Source organism: Cyprinodon tularosa, unplaced genomic scaffold, assembly GCF_016077235.1.
Source record: "Cyprinodon tularosa strain WSP-4 unplaced genomic scaffold, ASM1607723v1 ctg557, whole genome shotgun sequence".
Classification (NCBI taxonomy): Eukaryota; Metazoa; Chordata; class Actinopteri; order Cyprinodontiformes; family Cyprinodontidae; genus Cyprinodon; species Cyprinodon tularosa.
In genome coordinates this window covers 553,839-573,897 of record NW_024039293.1, presented here as the reverse complement: position 1 = coordinate 573,897, position 20,059 = coordinate 553,839, and the positions used below count along the sequence as shown (strand labels likewise).

At 45.1% G+C, this 20,059-nt stretch overlaps 1 protein-coding gene across 2 annotated transcripts; it reads right to left on the bottom strand.

Annotated features, from left to right (window-relative positions):
* Positions 1-3,134: 3,134 nt before the first annotated feature.
* Positions 3,135-18,986, bottom strand: asb2a.1 (ankyrin repeat and SOCS box containing 2a, tandem duplicate 1). Of its 2 annotated transcripts, none has more exons than XM_038305368.1 (10): positions 18,827-18,986; positions 18,159-18,605; positions 17,311-17,421; positions 16,860-17,029; positions 16,629-16,784; positions 15,994-16,239; positions 9,848-10,019; positions 4,041-4,617; positions 3,627-3,780; positions 3,135-3,502 (listed from the first exon to the last, which is right to left on the bottom strand). In XM_038305368.1, the coding sequence occupies exons 2-10, from the start codon at positions 18,494-18,496 to the stop codon at positions 3,360-3,362; spliced, it is 2,067 nt and encodes a 688-aa protein (XP_038161296.1). In that variant the 5' UTR covers positions 18,497-18,605; positions 18,827-18,986; the 3' UTR covers positions 3,135-3,359. The 2 variants fall into 2 exon arrangements, with proteins under 2 accessions (XP_038161296.1, XP_038161297.1); XM_038305369.1 differs by having other exon boundaries at positions 18,746-18,844.
* Between the last annotated feature and the right edge of the window lie 1,073 nt (positions 18,987-20,059).

Here is a 20,059-nt window from a genome sequence, read left to right as displayed (position 1 = left end):
GTGACGATTTGCTTCCATACTTCTTCTACTATTCCTCTCCTCAGGATTAATCATTTCGATTTTGGAATAATCTCCAGATGTGTTTGGTGACGCCATGACAACAAATGTTCATATAACAACAACAACTATCTGCTCAATCTGAATAACATTTAAGTTAAAGTCGCAGGGAAACGGCTGTTCCGACCATTGTATTTCCGAATTCACCCTTTTCGTCATCCCTGAGTCTGGGAGCGGCCATTTTTGCCCAAATATAGTAGCCCCTCCCTCCTGCCATCTTCCAGCAGTGACGTCACGGTGCGGTAAGCCTAGCGCCATTCTCCCCGCTTTCCAAGCTAAATCAATGGGAACTACTAGACACATCTGCAATCAACAACAATTATTGAAGATTTCCAGAGGACTTCACCATTGAAATTCACCAGAGCTATAGTGAAACTGACAATGCCCACGTGCATGGCAGCTGGATGCTGGAATACATCGGGGAAAAGTGAAAAAAAAGAGTTATTCCACCTTTCTGATTCCTGATCCTCCACGGACGGGTTGGTCGTTGGATCGCCAACTTGAAGAGGGAGGATTTGCCATCGAACTTCTGGCCAGAGAAAAAACCCGTAATATGTAGCCAACATTTGGAAGAAGAATGTTTTCAAGATGACTTGGATAATAGCGCGTTGTGACAAACACCAGATACAGCACTGGGACTTGATCAACAGCCGATACCGCACCGTGATGTCACTAACCAGTAGGTGGCAGTAGTGTTCTTTGACAAACATGGACGCCTCCAGTAAAGCACATTCACATGAAAATTACTCTGAATTAAGCTGATGAAGGTTCTCAGTCATCCAGGTCATAGTCATTCCGTAAAAGTTCAAAAAAATCCACTGGACTTGGTTTCCAAGATTAGAAGACGTTTTGCTACCTCTCCAGGAAGCTTTCTCAATTCAAACGTGAACCAGGTCCAGTGGATTTTTTTGAACTTTTACGGAATACTCTGAATTAAAAACACTGATCATGTATTGAATAGGATAATTTCATATTTAAAGCACTTTCAGAAGTTTGTACTCTGAATATGAGCAGACTTTTCCCTAAAGCCCGGCGTACACTGTGATTTTTGGGGCGATTTTCCAATCGTGCGAGAATCTTTCCATTGGGCCGACTATTAGCCTGGTCATGAAGTGTAGTGTAGTGTACCCAGGGTTACGAGGGGCGATCAAACATGTTTGATTTTCTCCCGACCGTCGTGGGTAAATCGCTCAGGGCACAAAGGATTCTTCTTTTTATTCTTCCTTTCAGATGAGTTCTTTCTATCAAACTGACAGACCGTAGTTGTTGGGATCCGGAGGCTTGCCCACCAGAGGGCGCCAAGGATCCCTTCCTGAGGGCGTTCTAGGTCTCCTGGAACTGGAGCTGATTGCACCACCTGTTGCTCGTTTGCTCATCAGGAGACCGGTATATAAGGAGGCAGAGGACATCACCCCGGCGCCAGAGTGTTTGCCAGTTATGGTTAGCAAGCCTGAGCCAACCAGCCTGTCTGAATCTCTGACTACCTGAAAACCTGAACCAGAACCTGATCTGTCTTCTCCTCACTGCTTCCCAGGTTGAACCTGCCTGAAACCAGAAACGAAGAGTTTCTCTGTCGGTAATCTGCATGTCTGTTCTCTGAAGAACTCTGGAGAATAACCCTGTCAAAGACCTGCCTGTCCACTCTCTGAAGAAACTGGAAGGAAAACTTAAATCAGAACCTGCCAACACTCAAACCAAGCTCTGCCTCCGCCAAGCCCTCTGCCTGCCAAAAGCCTCTGGACCCTCCTGGTTCCCCCCCTCTGCCGCTCTGCTCAAACTCCTGAACAGGTACAGACCTGCATACTTTCATCCTGCAAATTACCTGGACATCCATTAACTCCTCTGTCCCCCTCTTCAGTGAACCCACTCGTGACCAGTCCTGGATCTGTTTATTGATTGTGTTTTCACTTCAATAAATCTTTGAACTTTTTCCCTGTCTGATGAGTGTTCTGCATGTGGGTTAGAAACCTGAAACCAAACATGAAAGTAGTAGCCATGTTAGCTCAGCCATGTCTTTGTCCAAATACGTCGTCTCCTTTTCTTTTTAGGGTTTTTAGCACAAAATTGCACAAATTGCCAAAACAGCGCGTTTCACTCTAGTGAGCTTCATGTTCCTCTTCAACTGGTTTGGCTTCCGGATAGACGAGTCGGAGTAGCGCCATCTCACTGTGGAGCTGAGTCCCACCTGGGTTTTAGTCGTACAGTGAGAGCAGGTAGATCGCATCAGAGCGTCGGCCCGAACATAAATCGTGAGCTGTGAGCTCACACTGTACGACTAAAACCTGCGGTTAGTCATACAGTGTGAGCAGAAGCTGCGTGCAATGATTGAAGAAAATCGCAGAGTGTACGCCGGCTTTAATGAGCAAACGTTGGAGTCAGGTGTGTCAGGAAACCGGCTCTCCAGGACTGTAGTCTGTGAGCACTGCTCTAAACCACTTTAGCTGGTCTAGGTGGGTCCTTCCACTATGCCTCTGATGGACCAGGTGTCCTGGATACTTAGAAAGAGTCCATGGGATCTAATCGGCCCTCTGCTTCCTACCGTTCCCCATTCTGAATAAAATCATTTAAAAAGCCCTGATGTGTTTCTAAAGCTTGAACAGGTTGGATAGTTTCTGCTTCAGTCTCACTCATCATCCAGCTTGAAGCTGAACAGGTGGACGATCCTCCTTCAGTGAGCAGAGATGAGGTCGCCTCAGCTCTGCCGCCATCATGGAGGCTTCATCTCGTCTTCAGGGAGGTGCTAATGGGAGGTCATTGACCCTCACAGATTAACGATCAGTGATCAACGCCTGCTTCCATTAAAGTCTCACACTACTGCAGTAAAAACAGTTTAATGACACTTCAAAACATGACATCATCTGTTCCGTTTCCATGACAACAGCAACTCATTAATGTCCCATTGCAACATGGCAGTGAGATCATCAGTTCAAACTGTGTTCCGACCAAGAAGAGTCCATGTTAGAGTCTGATGGAAACCAGCACTCACTCCTCCTCCTCCTCCTCCTCCTCCTCTCCCTCCTCCTCCTCCTCCTCCTCCTCCTCCTCCTCCTCCTCCTCCTCCTCCTCCTCCTCCTCCTCCTCCTCCTCCTCCTCCTCCTCCTCCTCCTCTTCAGTGCTGTAGTTTGGGTTGATTCTGATTCTAATCCTGTTTCCTGTGTAGTTCATCTTGGAAGTGTCCAAGATGGCGTTTCTATCGTTGTTCCAGGTGCTGAATTATCCTCTAGAAACGGAAACCATGTGAACAGATTGAGGCAGGAAGAAATCTAAATGATGCAACATCTGCAGCTCAACGGTTGTCTGGTTCAGCCTTCGTCATCCAGAGGCAAGTCTTGGTGTTTCAGGAAGCGGATCAGACCTCCAGGAAGCGGCAGCTTCTTCAGCTTTCTGTGTCCAACCAGCTGCAGAATCTGCAACCTGCAGAGGTGCAGCAGCGGCCGGGGGGGAGCTGGAACACACAAGGACTGGTTAGACTGGAAACAATCAATGTGACTGGATGATCTGGTGAACTGGAAGGTGTCTTGAGATGTGCTGTGAATTGGTGCAATAGAAACAAACTGAAGTGAAATTACCTGCTTTCTCTTTGATTCCACTCCACCCAGAGTAACTGTCCAGGTGTTCCATCAGTCTGGAGCAAAGCGTCACATGACCAACGTAGTCCAGCAGGACATCAATGATAGGCCCCGCCCATCGAGAGATACTTGGGGCAGAGATCATCTCACAGAACTGTGGAACAATCAGTCAAGTAACCAACTATTATACCAATCAGTCAATCATTTGCTGTTTTACGTATAACTGTTAGTACTGAAACCTAGAAGCAGGTGCTCAATCTGTCAACTGAACAGGTACGGTTACATGTTAAACCTTAAAACCAAACCACAGGGTTTAAAAGATCAGAATCTGCCATCTACATCACCAAAATCTAGGTCATCTCCTCCTTTCACCAAATTAACACCTGACCACCTGGTTATAATCGGTACGCTCACCTGAACGCCCGTCCGTAGAGGTGCCTCTGCCAGAATTTGGTCCGAGTCGTTGTCCCAGTTTGATTGATTGGTTTTTATGGGTGGATGAGCCCGGTTACCATAAACACAGTCAAAGCAAGGGGGGGCGTGGCCTCCATGGTCAAGCAGGTACTTGAGGAGGGGAAGGTACTTCATGGAGAACATGAAGACAGCTGGGAAGGTGGTGGGGTGGGTAGGGATGCCTGCGTTGATGTCGGCGCCATGCTCCACCAACAGCTTGACTGTCTGGATGCAGCCCATCCTGGAAGCCACCATCAGAGGTTTGAACATGTCCAGGTTTGGGTTGGCACCAGCGTTCAGCAGCATGCGAACAGCCTCTACGTTGTTGTTGATGACGGAGAAGTAGAGCGCTGTGCTGCGGCGGTCCTCGTACAGCCGCATTCTCTCCTCTGACAGTTGGGCATTGACATCAAAGCCCGCCTCGATAAGCATCTCCAGAACATCATCGCGGTTACGCTCTGCTGCCAGGTGCAGCGGGCTAATCCCAGTCCTTCGGACACGGGCCCTGCTGGTGGCTGGGATCAACATGGAGACGATTCTGGACATGAAAGACACAGTTGGGACAGTCTGATTGGACAGTAAATGAAACATCAACATCCAAATATTCAGGAAGATTTTCATCTGGAAAAAAAGGATAAAGATGTTTAGAAATGCTGATAGCAACTGTTTTCTTTGCAGGCCTTTATTGGTCAAATTCATCCAAAGTCTACATTGAACCCTGCAAACACTGTATGAGTTTTTGCCCTTTTTGGGTCGATTCTCCTAGCCTGACGTAGTCCTACTCAATTCTAATCAGAATGAGTCTGATGCTGCTCCATAGAGCTGTGATTATGGGGCGTGTTTCGAACGAACCAGGAAAAAAATATGCCTCTGCACTCAATTGGATAGACCTACAACCAATAAGAGCAACGGAGTGCGTGACGTATGTTAAGCGACGCATAGTTGTTGTCAACAAAAATCAAAGCGTGCAGTTGCACGCCTAGAATAAGAAGATGAGCCTTGATCGCGTTTCTCTGTTCCTCTTTTACAATTAATTTGCTGTCGATATCTTCTAGAACAGACCTAATAGCAGAATCTACACACCTCAACTCTCCAGCGGCAGCCATTGTTGTTGTCACCAAGCGCGCTTTGGTCACGTGGTTGATTACGTTACTGTTGATCCTCTATCCATCACCCTATAAAGCCCGCCCTGACAATTTGATTGGCCCGCTAGATATTGTGCGAGCATACTTGCGCTACTATTAAGCAATGCCAGACCGAACTTCCCAACCTCAAACGTTGTGGGCGGGACTAAGTTCAGAATGGCACCCAGGCTACGATTCTCTAGTCGTGTAAGAATTTGTTGGATCAGGCGAGTTTCCGCCTCATGGTGCGCCCTGCAGTATACAGGGGGTAACTTAGGGACAGTCAGCCTTTCACGACCACCTCCTGATCAATAATCGTAAGGTCGGGAGAAAATCAAGGATCTTTAAAATTCAATCCACCCTGGTGAGGTGTTCGTTTGCAAATCCTGCTGTTAAAGCAGAGCTATGAGCCGATGTACCAGAACCTTGCGCACTGTGCATTTGCAAACAAAGGAGTTCTTCTTCCAGAATAACGAGTCCAACCAGCGTCATCTCTCGGCGGTGAGTCCAACGTGTGGTTTGTTGGGCCACACAGTGTGAGAATATACATCATTAGCTGTGAACTTTTAAACCCTGTGGTTTCTTTTTACAGTTAGAGCAGTAGCTGAGTACAACGACTGAAAATATGGTACAATGTATAAATCTATATCTACCACAAGGAGAAAGTCCTTTATTGTAGCAATACAAGAAAATATGGCAATAGCAATTAAGAGGATCAGCTAGCAACAGCTTCAGGGTTGTGTGAATCTTTTGCTGATCACCAATTGACTCCAGCTGGGAAGCACTGCTGTCTAAACACTCAAACTTTCCTGTCCTGGCAGTTGACTTCAGCTGTACCCTATAGAGAGGGTAGTTAAGAAATCCCTTGTCTATATGTGCCAGGGCAGCAATTCTGGGGTGATAGTGGCTCATAGGATATGGCTGCATCCTGTAACTATGGTGGGTTGCTGGTTTGAGCCCCACTCTGTCTTTGTCTGTCATTGCAACCTTGGCCATGACAATTTCCTTGCCTTGCCTGCTGTTGGAGGTCTAAGAATCCAGTAGCACTGATGTATGATGCCCCTGCTTTGGTCAGTGTGCCCCAGAGCAGCTGTGGCTAAAGTGTTGCTCAACATCATCAGTGGGTGAATGACTAAATGTGTGTAAAACACTTTAGGGTCCTTGGATTTGGTAAAGAACTGGTATGAAGGGGGTTTAGGGCCAGTTTGTGCTGGTAATGATTAGGGAAGGCCATAGAAAGGTCGGCATGTTTGTTGAAGCTACTCACAGCTGAGATTGCGTCAAACTGTCTGCCCTAGTCGCTCTCAATGATCGCTAAGCTTCACGTCACGTCATGATATTGTTAGGATTCTGTCGGATCTCAGCCAAAATCGTGTTCCGTGTGTTAAGGTCTTAATAGTTAAGACAGCAGCCCTAATTATACCTGAAAGACCTGTATATATCTTTATAACCCCAATAACTGGCTACACTAAGGCTTTAACTAAAAAAATCTTTTTATCTGTTTCCCCATTGTACGACAATAAAGGGATTTTCTATTCTATTCTATTCTATTGATCCTGTTACTCTAACCCTGTTCCTGCTGTTAAATCGAGCTCTATGTTTCTATTTCTACTTCTCCAGACAAGCAGTGGGTTTTACTCTTTTCATTGCAAAGATAATGGTAACAAGAGTTGTAACCTCACAGGATTGAACCCCAAAGAGTAAGTCAGCTTGGCTCCTGGAAGCCAAGACACAGGCACCCCCAAAGAGTCACCACTGTTCATTATTCTGCTTTGCTCTCCATAGCTATGCTGCTATAGGCTTAGACTGCTGGAGGACATAGGGACCCCTTTTTCATCATTCTGCTTCATTCTATCTCTATTCTCCCACTCTGCAGAATCTGTTAGTTCAATCTCTAACGTTCTGCTCTCTCTGCTTTTTCTCATAGTAGCTTCATCTGGTCTGTTCCTGTTTGGCTGTGACTCCATCCTGGAGAGAAATATCAGCTGTGCTGCTGCCATCAACACCTTTGTTTCTAGATGTTGGAGCTTGGCCTGTTTTCCAGTGTAGTCCTGTTTCTCTGACTGTGACTAACTGGATGTGCTCTCTTCATCCTCTGACATGGGAGCTGGCTCGGAGCTCGTCTGCCTGGCTGTGTGTTTCCTGGACGGGGCCGCCTGTGGAGCTGGTTGACAGTTGCCTTTTGTATCTATGCTTCTTTTTCTATGTCTGCTTCTGTCTCCTTGAACCCCAGTGGGCCTCAGCAGATGGCCGCTCACACTGAGCCTGGTTCTGTTGGAGGTTTCTTCCTGTTCAAGGGGAGTTCTTTTTTTTTACTTTTCCTACTCTTGCTGGATGCTTGGTGTGCAGGAATTACTAAAGTGGGAAGGGCAAAATTCTTCGCCGCTACCTCGTCCAGGAGAAGCATGTCTTGAAAGTCAATAACTGGATGCAATCAACTGGCTCCTTGATAGAAGCCTTTAAAACATCTGGTTGTATCGTCTCTGCTAAATGCGTTGAGATGACATGTTGCAAAGTGACGCTATAGAAATAAACTGAATTGAACTGAATGACTCCATAGCATATCATACTGAGAACAACTGATGGTAGGCACTCTATAACCGACTAGTTTGACTACCCCAGGGAGGTCAAGGGAGTACAGCCAGTGTTGGGAAAGTTCTCTTTCTACGTGAACTAGTTCAAAGTTCAGTTCACACATTTTAAAATGAACTAGTTCAGTTCATAGTTCACAATTCCAAAAAACGAACTAGTTCATAGTTCTTTTTTTTTTTTTTTTTCATATATTGCTCAATTACACCATAGCCTACTGTAGAACCACAGACAGCAATTATTTTATCAGTTGTAACACTGAAACTGTGCGTCAGATTTCATCTTCATATCCAGTTTTGAATCCTTATCCAACCAGGGTTTACATTAGCATTGAGGGGACAGATTTCCCCATTGTTGCTTTAACGCTTTGTTGCTGTCCATTCACTTCACACTAGTAGCAGCTGCAGCTTTCACCCCTACAGTATATTCTCAAAAACATCAGGAAAAATGTGCTGCTTGAATGGTCTTTTTTATGAGGAATTATTAAAAGAAAAGCAGGAAAGTAGTCTTTAAGGTGCAAATGTTTTTTTTTATTTTTTATAATTTTTTCCATTTGAAATTCCATTTCAATACATACTAAAAAGGAATCCTGGAATCCTGGAAAATTATACCAGGCAGGTTTAACAAACAAGTTACATGGATAGTAAAACCCTCAAGAACAGGGGTCTTCTTTTCCAGACCAAGGACCCCCAAACTGATGGCGAGATGGAGCGGGGACCCCCTATTTATATATATTGTATGAAATTGTGTCCTATAGTCACTCTATTACAGATGGAGTAATGTAAAGAAATTAATTTCTCCCTGGGATTATTAAAGTTTTTCTGATTCTGATTCCTGGTTGATGGGACAGGTGTTGTGAAGGAAACGGTGCCCAGCTTGAAAGAGCTCCTGTGTGTCGCTGAATGTGAGCATTGATGACTGAAAGACATCTTCTGCCTCCATTGATCTGTTTACTACAGTGTGTTGATTTCATGTTAATGAGTATTTAAAGACATTTCAATTAGTGGGGGAAAGAAATGCAGGGGGGAATATAAAAATATCAACTAACCATGCAGACGCTCATGCAGTACCTCCGTAGACCCCCTAGGGGTCGCGGATCCCCCGTTGAAGACCGATCAAGAACATTTTACTAACACAAACTGAGGGACCAGGCTGAGGTAGGAATTTAAGGTTACTGAAGTGCGGATTTTTTTACTGAAAGCCGGCGGGCAAACTTGTTGCCATCATCCTGGTCATAAACCTGTTTTAAGTCGCCTACATGCTGCTGTTGCTTCCACGCTGCATTTTGTTTTGATGACGCACGCGGCTGTAGGCTACGACGCTGGTAGCTGGTGTTGCCAGATTGGGTGTTTTTCCCGCTACATATTAAGGCCTGTTTACGGTGTGATTTAGCCGGGGTTTCGCCTGGAGGGCTCTATAGAAATCTGGCAACCTATTGAACGGAGCTGAACTGAGAGAGCGTGCCGTTCACAGACGCCAGAATGAACGAGTTCACAATAACGTTCACCAGGCAATAATGCAGTACGTTCAGTTCACGTTCGCCCAAAATATGAACGAGTTCATGAACTTTCGTTCAATGAACGCGTTCAGGCACAACACTGGGTACAGCTACCTGCAGGGCCTAGCTTAGCTGGTCCCTTATCACTATTAGTCAATGGCCACCAACTAGAACCCCACCTTGCTAAGAACTGAGAACAAACTGACACAAAATGGCAGAGTCCATGGACCGGGTCGGGGCAAAGGTCGGTTGGCTTTGCCTTAGATTATTTGTTCACTAGAAATTTTAAAGCTGTCAATAGGAAGTGTCCTATATCAATCTGAAACTATATGTAGAAAAGAAGCAGCAACATGGAATGTTCAGTATCCTCCATATGCATCCTGCATCCAGCCTTCTGGTTTATGTCACCCTTTTCCATAACACTGGATCAGAACAAAGGATTGCTCCGAGAGATTAATAGCAACTTGTTAATAACGCAGACTTTTCTGTTTTTGTAACACCACAGCTTTTATCTTGAAAGGGGCTACAGATTGAAATCTCGTTAAAGGCGTACTTACAAATCACTTCCTCTCTGTGCAGCTATGTGAAGCGGCAACATGCCCGTTTTTCCAGGCTTGTTGGCGTCAGCTTTCTGAGACAGCAGCAGCTCAACAACTTCTTCGTGTCCCATTTTAGCAGCTTCATACAGAGCCGTCGCTCCGTCATCAGCCTGCGTGTTGATGTCTGCACCTGCAGGAAGAAGTGAGGTCTCAGGAGTCAAAATTTCCTGGAAAATCTGGCATTTATTTTTTAGACACAGGTAAGACACAGAGAAGAGGTGTTAATTGTTATGATCAGTGGCCAGAAAGATGTTTATGTTTTAGGATCGGTGTCAAGGCTCAGAACAAGAGGACCCAAAAAACGTTTATTTAGAAAACAGATCTGCAGTGAACAGTCTAAGGCAGGTACCACTGCAGGGAGAGAACACAGGTTAGTGACCACGTCTATCTGGCGGAGGATGATAACGAACATGTGAGTTACTAACCTGTTCATATAGTTCTGTCTGAGCCCAGAGAGTGAGGTTGGTTCCAGCCGGTTGGCTGCCAACAAGACACTGTGGGTGTCTCCCAGTGAGTCCACCACATTGAAGTCCCGGACGTCAGAGAACAGGAAGGAGATCAGAACCCAGCACACAAAGGAAGGCAGGATAATCCAGAAGGTGATGCCAAAGCCGGTGTTGAGGACGTGCTCAGGAGTCATAGCCAGGAGATCAGAGATCTTAAGAGGTACCAAAGCGGCATACAGGATGGTGTCAGGAATCAGATTTAGGTTCTGTACACAGGCAGTATCCAGCAGGCGTCGGAGGACAGGTCAGGCAAACAGATCAGAATGGGGACAAGCAGGCTCAGAGGTCCAGAGGCAGAATGGGTCAGGATCAGGCAATCAGAAACACTCAGGTAATAGAGAACTCTCACCACAGACTCTAATGATCTGGTACTGATGACAGGTTGAAGGCTGGTTAAATAGAGGCTGGAGCAGGTGAATCAGATGAACAGTATTGAGAACTGGGCAGAGTTAGGCAGGTCATCAACGCCAAGATCATGACAATAAGAGCACCCTATTGCTCAGCATCTCAGTGATGGCGTAATCTGTTCTATCATTCTGCAATAATGCTTCTTTAGCAAGACTTTAAAATGACAATAATTTTCCTTACAAAGTTTGAAATGAAGAAAGAAAAACTATTTATTTTGTTTTGAAATGAATACCGGTAATCAATTTTAGTTGATTTCAAGCTAAAGAAATAACTCTTAAAAGTGTTTATATAAAAAAGTCACACTTTGGAGTGATGTCATACAATAATTCATATGTGTTCAAAATTGTGAGGAAAATACTAAAAAACTTTAGACATCCATAAATTGCTGTATTATCCGAGCAACAATGAGGAGCTTAGTATCACAGAGTCCCAAAATAAATCAGTAACCCCCAACTGTCCAGGTGATGATGTTTTAGTTCTGTTTCCTGTCATATGTTCCTGATATGAAGGGCACATGCTTGGCGCCACAGAAAGGTAGCATCTCTTCTTACCAGCTAGCATCACCACACAGTAAGAGAGATCTGATGATTTTTGTCATGATCTTGGCCTGGGGGAGTGGTGGAACAGTGGTTAGGAAATAGACTTGGAATCCTGAGGTTCTGAGTTCAAGCCCCACTCCCACAGACTGCCACTCTGGGTCCCTGAGTAAGATCAACCCCACGCTGCTCCCTGGGCGCCACACAATTGCAGCCCACTACTCCCCAAGGGGATGGATTAAATGCAAAGAATTCATGAGCTTAATTGCTCATTCCATTCACCTGTCTAACTCCGCCCGGTTGCTCACTACTGCTCATCTGATGCATCTGTTTCCAGCTCCAATTTATGCTGCCTGTTTTCCAGCCATCAGTGCCAGATTATTCAAGCTGTGTGTGAGAGTAACTCTAGTTCACTAGAGATACTGTGATATACAGATTTTTATGATCCTGACAGGTTTTATGCTGTTGGACTTCCAAGATGTGCTTTGCCCCTGTTTTGCTCCATTAGCCTGATCTATTATGGACTGATTCCTGGATTCTGCCGGCTTACCGACCTTGGACACGTCTCCTGACCTCGGCATGGATTTTCCCTTGGTACTTCTTCGGCTCTCTGATCTTCTGGCCTGGAAACCTGGTTCTGCTACGACTCTGGGCTCAGACTGAACTCCAAACCAGGTTAGTGACTTACTTTCTCATTGTCATGGCCCGTTTGAGTTTTCAAAGTCACTAAGCTGAGTTTCCAATTCTACAGAGGATCCAATGAACCTGCCCCAGCTGTGAGCCACAGAGCACTGAGCGGAAAATAAATGCTTCTTTTGATATAACTCTGAGCTGTCTGCTTGTATTCTGGGTCTAATGTTCTGAGTGCCTGACATCTATTGATGTGGGAGATACTGTAAAAATTGTGTATATGTGGTTTCATCTCTCAGTTTTTTTTACTGATATCATCAAGGTTAGACCATGTTCCACTACCTGCTGGAGTGCTTCTAGGATCCAGAGATTCCCAGGGTGAACTGGGTGGCAAGACAGGCTAATCTTAGTGAAACTGAGTGTGTGCTGAATCCTTCAGCTCCTCCTTCCCACAGACTGTGTGGTAGGACTGACATAGAGTCACACTTTGATCGAAGAAGGGCCCCAACACACCAAAAACTGATTTTGGGTATAAGACAGTTTCATATTTTTGCCAGCTTTATTTTATTAGTTTGTCATTTTGGATTTATTGTTCTTCAAACATTGTATGTTTACATCACATCTGCTGATTTGCAATAATAGGTAGCAGCACAAATTAAACTAAACAGTTGTCTGTGTCATTATTGATGTTCAAAATACAGCTCTTGTCCTCTGACACAGTTCCAGTTTGCTATATATACTGTATTTCCCTGAGGCCAGTTAGTATAACATTACAAAGGTTACATTCTGCCATCTTGATGATGTAATGGACCTTTTCGCCTGCTGTGTAAATCGCTTTCCATGGCCAGGCAAATTTCAAGGCAAGAAAAAACTGGCGAAACTTTCGCAGGTTTCGCATTAGCTGTGAAGGAACCTTAGGTGTTACATTGGTTACAGGAAATCAGTCACACAGATGATTACTACTTTTTCAAGAGCTCTACTCACAAAGCAGTGATATATCTGCTCGTCTATTGACCATGGATGATCACTACTTTTCAAGGTATATTGTGGAAAATATCGAGTCCACTACTTTTTCATCCACTAGATGTTTGGACGCTCATTTGAAATGGCGTAACCACTAAATAGTGCTCTATACAGTAATTACAGCAGACATTTGGCTACGTTCACACTGCGGCCTGAAGTGATCCAAATCCGATTTTTTTTGGCCCATATGCGACCTGGATCTGATCTTTTCTTGGCTGTCTGAACAACGGATCGTATTATTTCCAATCCGACCCAGGCCACTCCGCTATGTGGTCCTGAATCCGATACATATCTGATCTTTTTAAATGCGACCTGTTTCTGAACGGCCAGGTTGCATTCATCCAACCTGAACGCCATTAGTAACCGACATAGGACACTATTCTGCTTGTTGCTACACGGAAGCGGCAAGAAAAACAAAGGTTGGGAAAGATCTCTAGATGCGCTCCAGCACTAGATCTATGTTTACTTCTGTAAACACGAAGCATGCAGGGTTGTGACAGCATTGCGTCCTCTACTGTGCATGCGGGACACTTAAGCTGTATGAATGCAGTTCACACTGGAGATCACATACAAGTCGCATATATTTGGAAATGTGAACGGTAACGCAAAAAAAAATCTTATTTTACAAAAACAAAATCGGAATTGAGCATCAAGGCCTGCAGTGTGAACGTAGCCTTGGACACAGCCTTAGTTTACAGCTGGGGGGGGATTTAATGAGCCTGACAACATATACAGTATATAGAGCTAGTATGTCTTTTTCATCACTAACAATGGCCTAATATTTCACTTTTGAAAACAACTTTTAACTATTTTCGGTTTGCTGATGAGCTGTCTGATTTATTTCTGTTTGTAGGAACTTTCTTCCACACCTAGAACTCATTAAATAGTCATTAATATCAAAGTCTGGCATAGTGATGTTTTAACATTTTTGAAATAGTCTTAAAAAAAAGCCCACATGCATACTTTCTTTCTAGCGTAAAAACCTGTGATTATTTGTGCCCCAGTACTGGAACTCCATTTTCTCAGTTGCGTTCCCAACGGTTTCTCGGAGCAGGAGGCTCGCTGACGGTAGGGAACCCGTTACATCTCAGCTACAGATGGTGAACTTTTCCCACAACTTCATGTCCAAGAACCTGAACTGTCCCTTTAATACAGCAGTTTCTAATTTCACAGACCAGGTCATCGGGTTCAGTAGTGTCTAAATTCAGATTGTCCCATTGAGATTCAAGCGACACCGGATTTTATAAAACTAACTCATAAAAGCAGTCAGGTTCACTGGGTTCTGGAATCTCTAAGGTCTTTGCACATAGAGGCCTTTATATACTCATGCTGACAAACACCTGTGAACATCTGCCGGCGGTCTGAACACACTTGAGTTGGACTTCGAGCAGACAGAAGCCCCCAAAGCAAAAATGTTTTTATTACAAAATAAATCAAGCAAGGTGTTATTCTAGACTTTCCTTAAAGCTAGAAGGGAACTGTTCCAACGACACCATGGCAGTATGCGAAATTAAGGTGTCTGTCATGAGGAATGGAGGAATGGGAACACTTGACCATAAAGGCTGTAATGTACGTGTGGACTCTGTAAGGATGCAATCTGCTTAAGTCTGTGGCCTTTAGGCACTGGGGTCATTCGGTTCTGTGGTCTTTGGGTTCTCTGATCACTGGCTTCTGAGGCCAAGTTCTGTGGTCATTACGTTCCATGGTCTTGCAGTGGTTTCTAGGTTTTGTGGTACCTCAGTCCTGTGCTTATTAGGCCCTATAGCCATTAGAATCTGTAGTCATTGTGTTCTGTGGTCATTGGGTGCTAGATTTACTATGTTCTGTGATCCTCCCGTGGTCTATAAGTCCTGTACTTATTTGGTCAGATAGTCATAAAGCTCTGTTTCCTTTTATTTACAGTTAATAGGTTTTTTGCCATTGTCTACTCTGCTGGTTTAAGGTCCAATTGGACTCACTGGTGTTAAACTGAACCAATGAATAAAACTGCTTGAATAGCTACAAAGAAGAGAGGAGATGTGTTAGGATACCAGTTTGTGGGGCTTGTTTTGTTCTTTTGCAGTTGCACCGTGCACCCACTAGATGGTGCCATGGTCCTCTGCTGGTCTGGAGGGCTTCCTGTTCTTCTCACCTCAAACCTGCAGCCTATTGGGTCATCACTTCCTGAGGAGTATTTAAGGAGCAGACTGTCTTCACTTCCTCGCCAGAGTGTTTGCCAGTATTGGGTACTCTAGCCCCTCAGAGTTAGCAGAGTCTACTTTGAGTCTAAGTGTCTTCTGAGCTCTTTCAGTGCTAACCTAGTTTGTCTTTGATTCTCCGGCAGGATTTTCCAGATCCACTGGATAAGCTGGCCTTTTAAGTCAGGAAGGGAAACACTCGTCACACTGAGAAAAGGAGACAGATCTCCTCACCTGAACGCTGAGCACTTCGGGAACCAAGTGTCAGTCTGCTAAGCTGCTCCTCAGGATCTCCATAGTCTGCCTGTCCGCCCTCCAATGAACTAAACCTTCAACAGACCAAGCCACCACTAACGGGATCTTAGAAACCCTCCCCAACAACCAAAGTGAGTTCAAGTAACCTAGTATTCATACCTTCGGCCAGTTTTTCTACAGTCCATGAACTCACCAGTCTGATGTCCTCCTAGAGCTACCGCTTCCGGTTCACCTGACCGCAGGAACCTCCCTAAGCTGAAGAACATTTTTTTCCCTATCTCTGTACAGTTATCGTCCTATAAACCGTTAAACCTTTCTCAGTCTCTGTGAGTGCTTCTGCATGTAGGTCAAATATATTCGACCCATCATGACAAGATGCTTGGGACGTTTGGTCCATAAGAGCAGAATTGAGAATTATAGTACTTTATTCCTGTTACCCAAAAATTGGTTTAGTATCTGTTGCTGCTAGTCATGATTCTGAGCTTAGTCTGGGTCCAAAATGGTTTGGACCTGGGCAGTTCTGAGCCTTAACTTCCACCTGAATGATTAGTAGAAGTCTTTTCCTGTACCGTGTTTGATGAGGAATCGCAGTGAAGCCATCTGCCCGTTCTGAGCGGCGGTGAAGAGGGGGGTGAGACCATACATGTTGCGGGTGTTGAGTTTGGCTCCAGCCTTCAGTAGCATCTCACAGATTTCCATGTTGCTTTGGACCACAGCTTCCTGGAGAGCAGTCCAGCCCTGAATGCAGCGGGTGTTTACAGCAACTCCGTGGTTCAGCAGGGTTGCAACAATAGCGGGACTGTTTCTTTCACAGGCTGCAGGGAAAAAAGTTAACATTTTACATAAATCTGGACCCTAAACCTCTGGGATTGGGTTACTTAAGACAGGTTGTGTTTACTAAACATGACCTCATTTCCAGTGGTGTGTTAAATACAAAAAAAATTGCTAGTAGTGTCCTTGAAACTGAGGTTATATAAAACTGCTTTATTAAGGAAGGTTTTGGTTCTGGATAATGAGGACAACTGCGTTGGTGATTAAGATTTTCTTGGGCTCCCCTGACTCCACATGGGTATATTTACAGCAGGAAGGTGTTCGTTTCTCAGGCAGGGCTGCCTAAGGGCTCCAGTAACACAAACGGCAGTTATCTGACTAAAGTTGACTATCTGATGATGATGGTTTCGATACACGACTGTCTGCTTGTTACCTTTATACAATGGAGTCTCTTTTTCATTGTTGGGGATTTCAGCATCAGCTCCATGTTCCAGCAGCACCTGAACACATCCCAGCTGCACCCTGCTGACAGCCACCATTATTGGTGTCTCACCACGTGATGTCCTCTTGTTGACCATTCCTGGTTGAGCTAAGCACAAAAGAAGCCATTGCTCGTTATGACATTATGGTGTCCCTGGGTGGGCATGCTGAGGTGTGCAGGTACCTGAAAGCAGCATTCGCAAACAGGAGTCCTGTCCAAACCACGCTGCTTGGTGAGTCGCTAGCCAGCCAGGTTTACTGGGAAGCATCAGGTTCGTTCCGCGACATGTCGCCAAGGCTTTCACTTTGGTAGCCTTACCTTCACGGATCGCTCGAAACAAAGGCTCTTCCTCCCTGTAAGGATAAAATAATTTCAATCATCATGATTTGGTCCATGGGTTTTAGTCTCATTTAAAAAGCTATGTTTTCCAAAACAGACACAAGTTCAAATAATTCAGAGCTTAGGAAGCAACCTCTAAATGTCAAGCAAATGAAAGTCCTACAATCACTACGATTGAAGAGACAGAAACAGGTGAGTTGTGGAAAATCTTTAAGTAGAAAGGAACCATTCAACTCAGACTTCCTACCTGTCCTATCTTCAAGGTTTAAAGAAAAATATAGAAAAGAGAACTCACTCTTCAGGTTCTGGAGCAATGTGGACCAAACTGCCATCCGGTCTGTAGTATGCCACCATCCTCTTCCCAGAACCTGTCATGAACCGGCTCACTGTTCCATCAAAAGTCTTCCTGTCAGCATCCCAAAACAGCCAGTCAGAGCACAGAGAAAAATCCAAGCAGCCAATCAGATCATATAGATCAACTATGACAGCCAATCAGAGCCTTTGAGATATTTATAGGCATTAGATACAGTATAGATACTACCTGCCAGTAGCTCATTAACATTAATGCGTTAATGTATTAATATACTGAGGACACCTCAGTATATACCTCATATTCTGCCCCACTTCACTGTGGAGTCCCCCAGGGATCTCTCCTGGGCCCCATTCCTTTTGCTTTTAAGAAGCATGGCATGTCTTACGCTGATGTTTGTCAAATGTGAATACCTATTGCCAAGAACGACCAGAGCCATGTGACACCCCTACTCACCTGCGTTAGTGACATCAAGGCTTGGTCAGCCAAGAAATGTTTAAAGCTGAAAGATAATAAAACATCATGGTCTTTGGATCTGCCCACATTAACTTGGGATTACTCCAAAATTATTTGGGTCCCAAAGTCAACAGCCTTGGCGTCGTCATAGAAAGCGATTTTTTATTAGCTAAAAAGATCAATGCTGTTTTAAAATTTGGTTTAGTCATTGTATGATTGCTTTGAAATTGTTCTAGTTTATTATGTGAAACGTAGAAATGGGTCCTCAGATGTGGAGTAAGCACATAATGCTTTGATGTTACATAAGCCGTTCTTCAGGTGGGCTTTGGAAGCCAGCTGTTTATTCCAGCTGCAAGAAGAAAATCAAAGCTACTCACATGTCAGGAGGCTTCTCAGTCGGGGGGTTCGGGGAGCTGTAAGTGACGCTGGTCTGCGGCGCGGCTGGATTCTGGCCGCTCGAGACTCGACGTTGGTATCTGTCGGTGCTTGGCGGGTTCGGCTTGTTGTCCTGGGATTGTGATGCCTGTGGGGGGCTGGTAGTGGCGGGAGCGGTGGTGCTGTGGTCAGTGGGGGCGCTGTGGTGCGTTTCTGTCAGACTGCGCTCGATGGCGACTTGCAGCAGCTGGTCATCGCTCAGATTACTGTAGAGAGAATAATCCTCAAAGGCCAAAGCAGAACCTGCCGAACCTAAGTGAGAGATGCTGGGTGACGCCATGATGCGTCCAACACTTTGAAACAACGGAAACAGATGATGTTCTCCTCAGGTGGGTTCAAAGGGTCCTCATGGAGATCCTGTGATTTTTCTCCAGCATCTCCTGCAGAGCCTGAAACAAAAGTCAGAGAACCTGAAACCTTTCTAAACCTGGAATTAAAACTGAGCAGAAACAATTATAAGCTTAACTTAGTTGATATTAAAACATGAAGGATATTAAGAGAGTAAACAAAGCAGCATTTCACAACAAACCAGAAGGGTTTGATGCAGAAGCAAAGTCTCTGATTAAGGAACCCTCCACATCAAAGCCAGTCAGCAGAAAGCGCTGCTCACCTCCAGGGAAATCCACAGTTTCTTCCAGAGTTGATTCGTCGCTCTGTCCTGTTTATGCAAACCTGACCCTGTGAGGGCAGTCCAGCCGGGGGAGGGGCTGTTCCAGGTTATTTTAAGGATCTGCAGGCAGAACAGCTGACATCTTCTCTGACTAGAGTTACTGAGGGAGTCGTATGAAAACAGCTGAATCACAGTGACTCAGTTCGCAGGAAAACCTGCTGACTACAGATCAATCTGGATGTTACATGCGTGTGCATCTGCTCATGCATTCGGAACCAAACCGCGTCCTGAAGCTTTCAGGAAGAGTTCTGCTTCTGTGGATTTGACTGAGCTTTGATTCAAGCAGAATTGAATTATCTCATGAATACAGCGGCTGTTTTGAACTGGTTCCAGTACATGAGACAAAGATAAAGTCACATGCTGGTCACAGAGCCAATCAAACGTTTATATGCATTGGGGGCGGAGCCATGATTTGAGACATTAAGGGGGCTCCCAAATGGGTAGCCGGGCTAACCAATGAGTGAGTGAATTAGGCATTGATCTGCTTAAGTCAGGCATACACTGTGCGATATTTTCAGTCATTACACCAGGCTACAGCTAACAATTTATGTTTTCACACTGTACGACGCTCTGATGCGATCTACCTGCTCACACTTTACGTATAAAAACCACACATCAGACACAGAGAGATGGCGCTGGTCGGACTCGTCTATCTGGAAGAAGAAGAAGGACACTGTTGTTTGGAAATGCGCAGTGCTTGAGGTTTTGGTAAAGCTGGCCATACACTGTGCGATTGTTTTGCCCTTTTTGGGCCGATTCTCAAGTCATGCCCGAATTTTGTCAATCGGGCCGAGTTCAACCTCCTGGTGCATCCCACATCATGTGGTTAACAGGAGGTAATGAGGGGCAATCAGCCTCTAACGAGCATCTCCTCATCAGGTATCGTAAGGTCGGGAGAAAATCAAACATGTTTGAAATTCAGTCGGCCGTCGTAAGGTGGTTGGTAAAGCCGGGGACTCAAACGGAACCGCAGGGTTTAAAAGTTCACAACTCACCATGTATGTTCTCCACACGTCGGAATCAGCGCCGAGGGATGGCGCTGGTCGGACTGGTTAATGTGGAAGTAGAACTCTCTTGTTTGCATATATGCTCAGAGGTCGAGTTACCCGTAAATCGGCTCATAGCTCTGCTTCGACAGCCGGATCTGCGCACCAACACCTCAGGAGGGCCGAC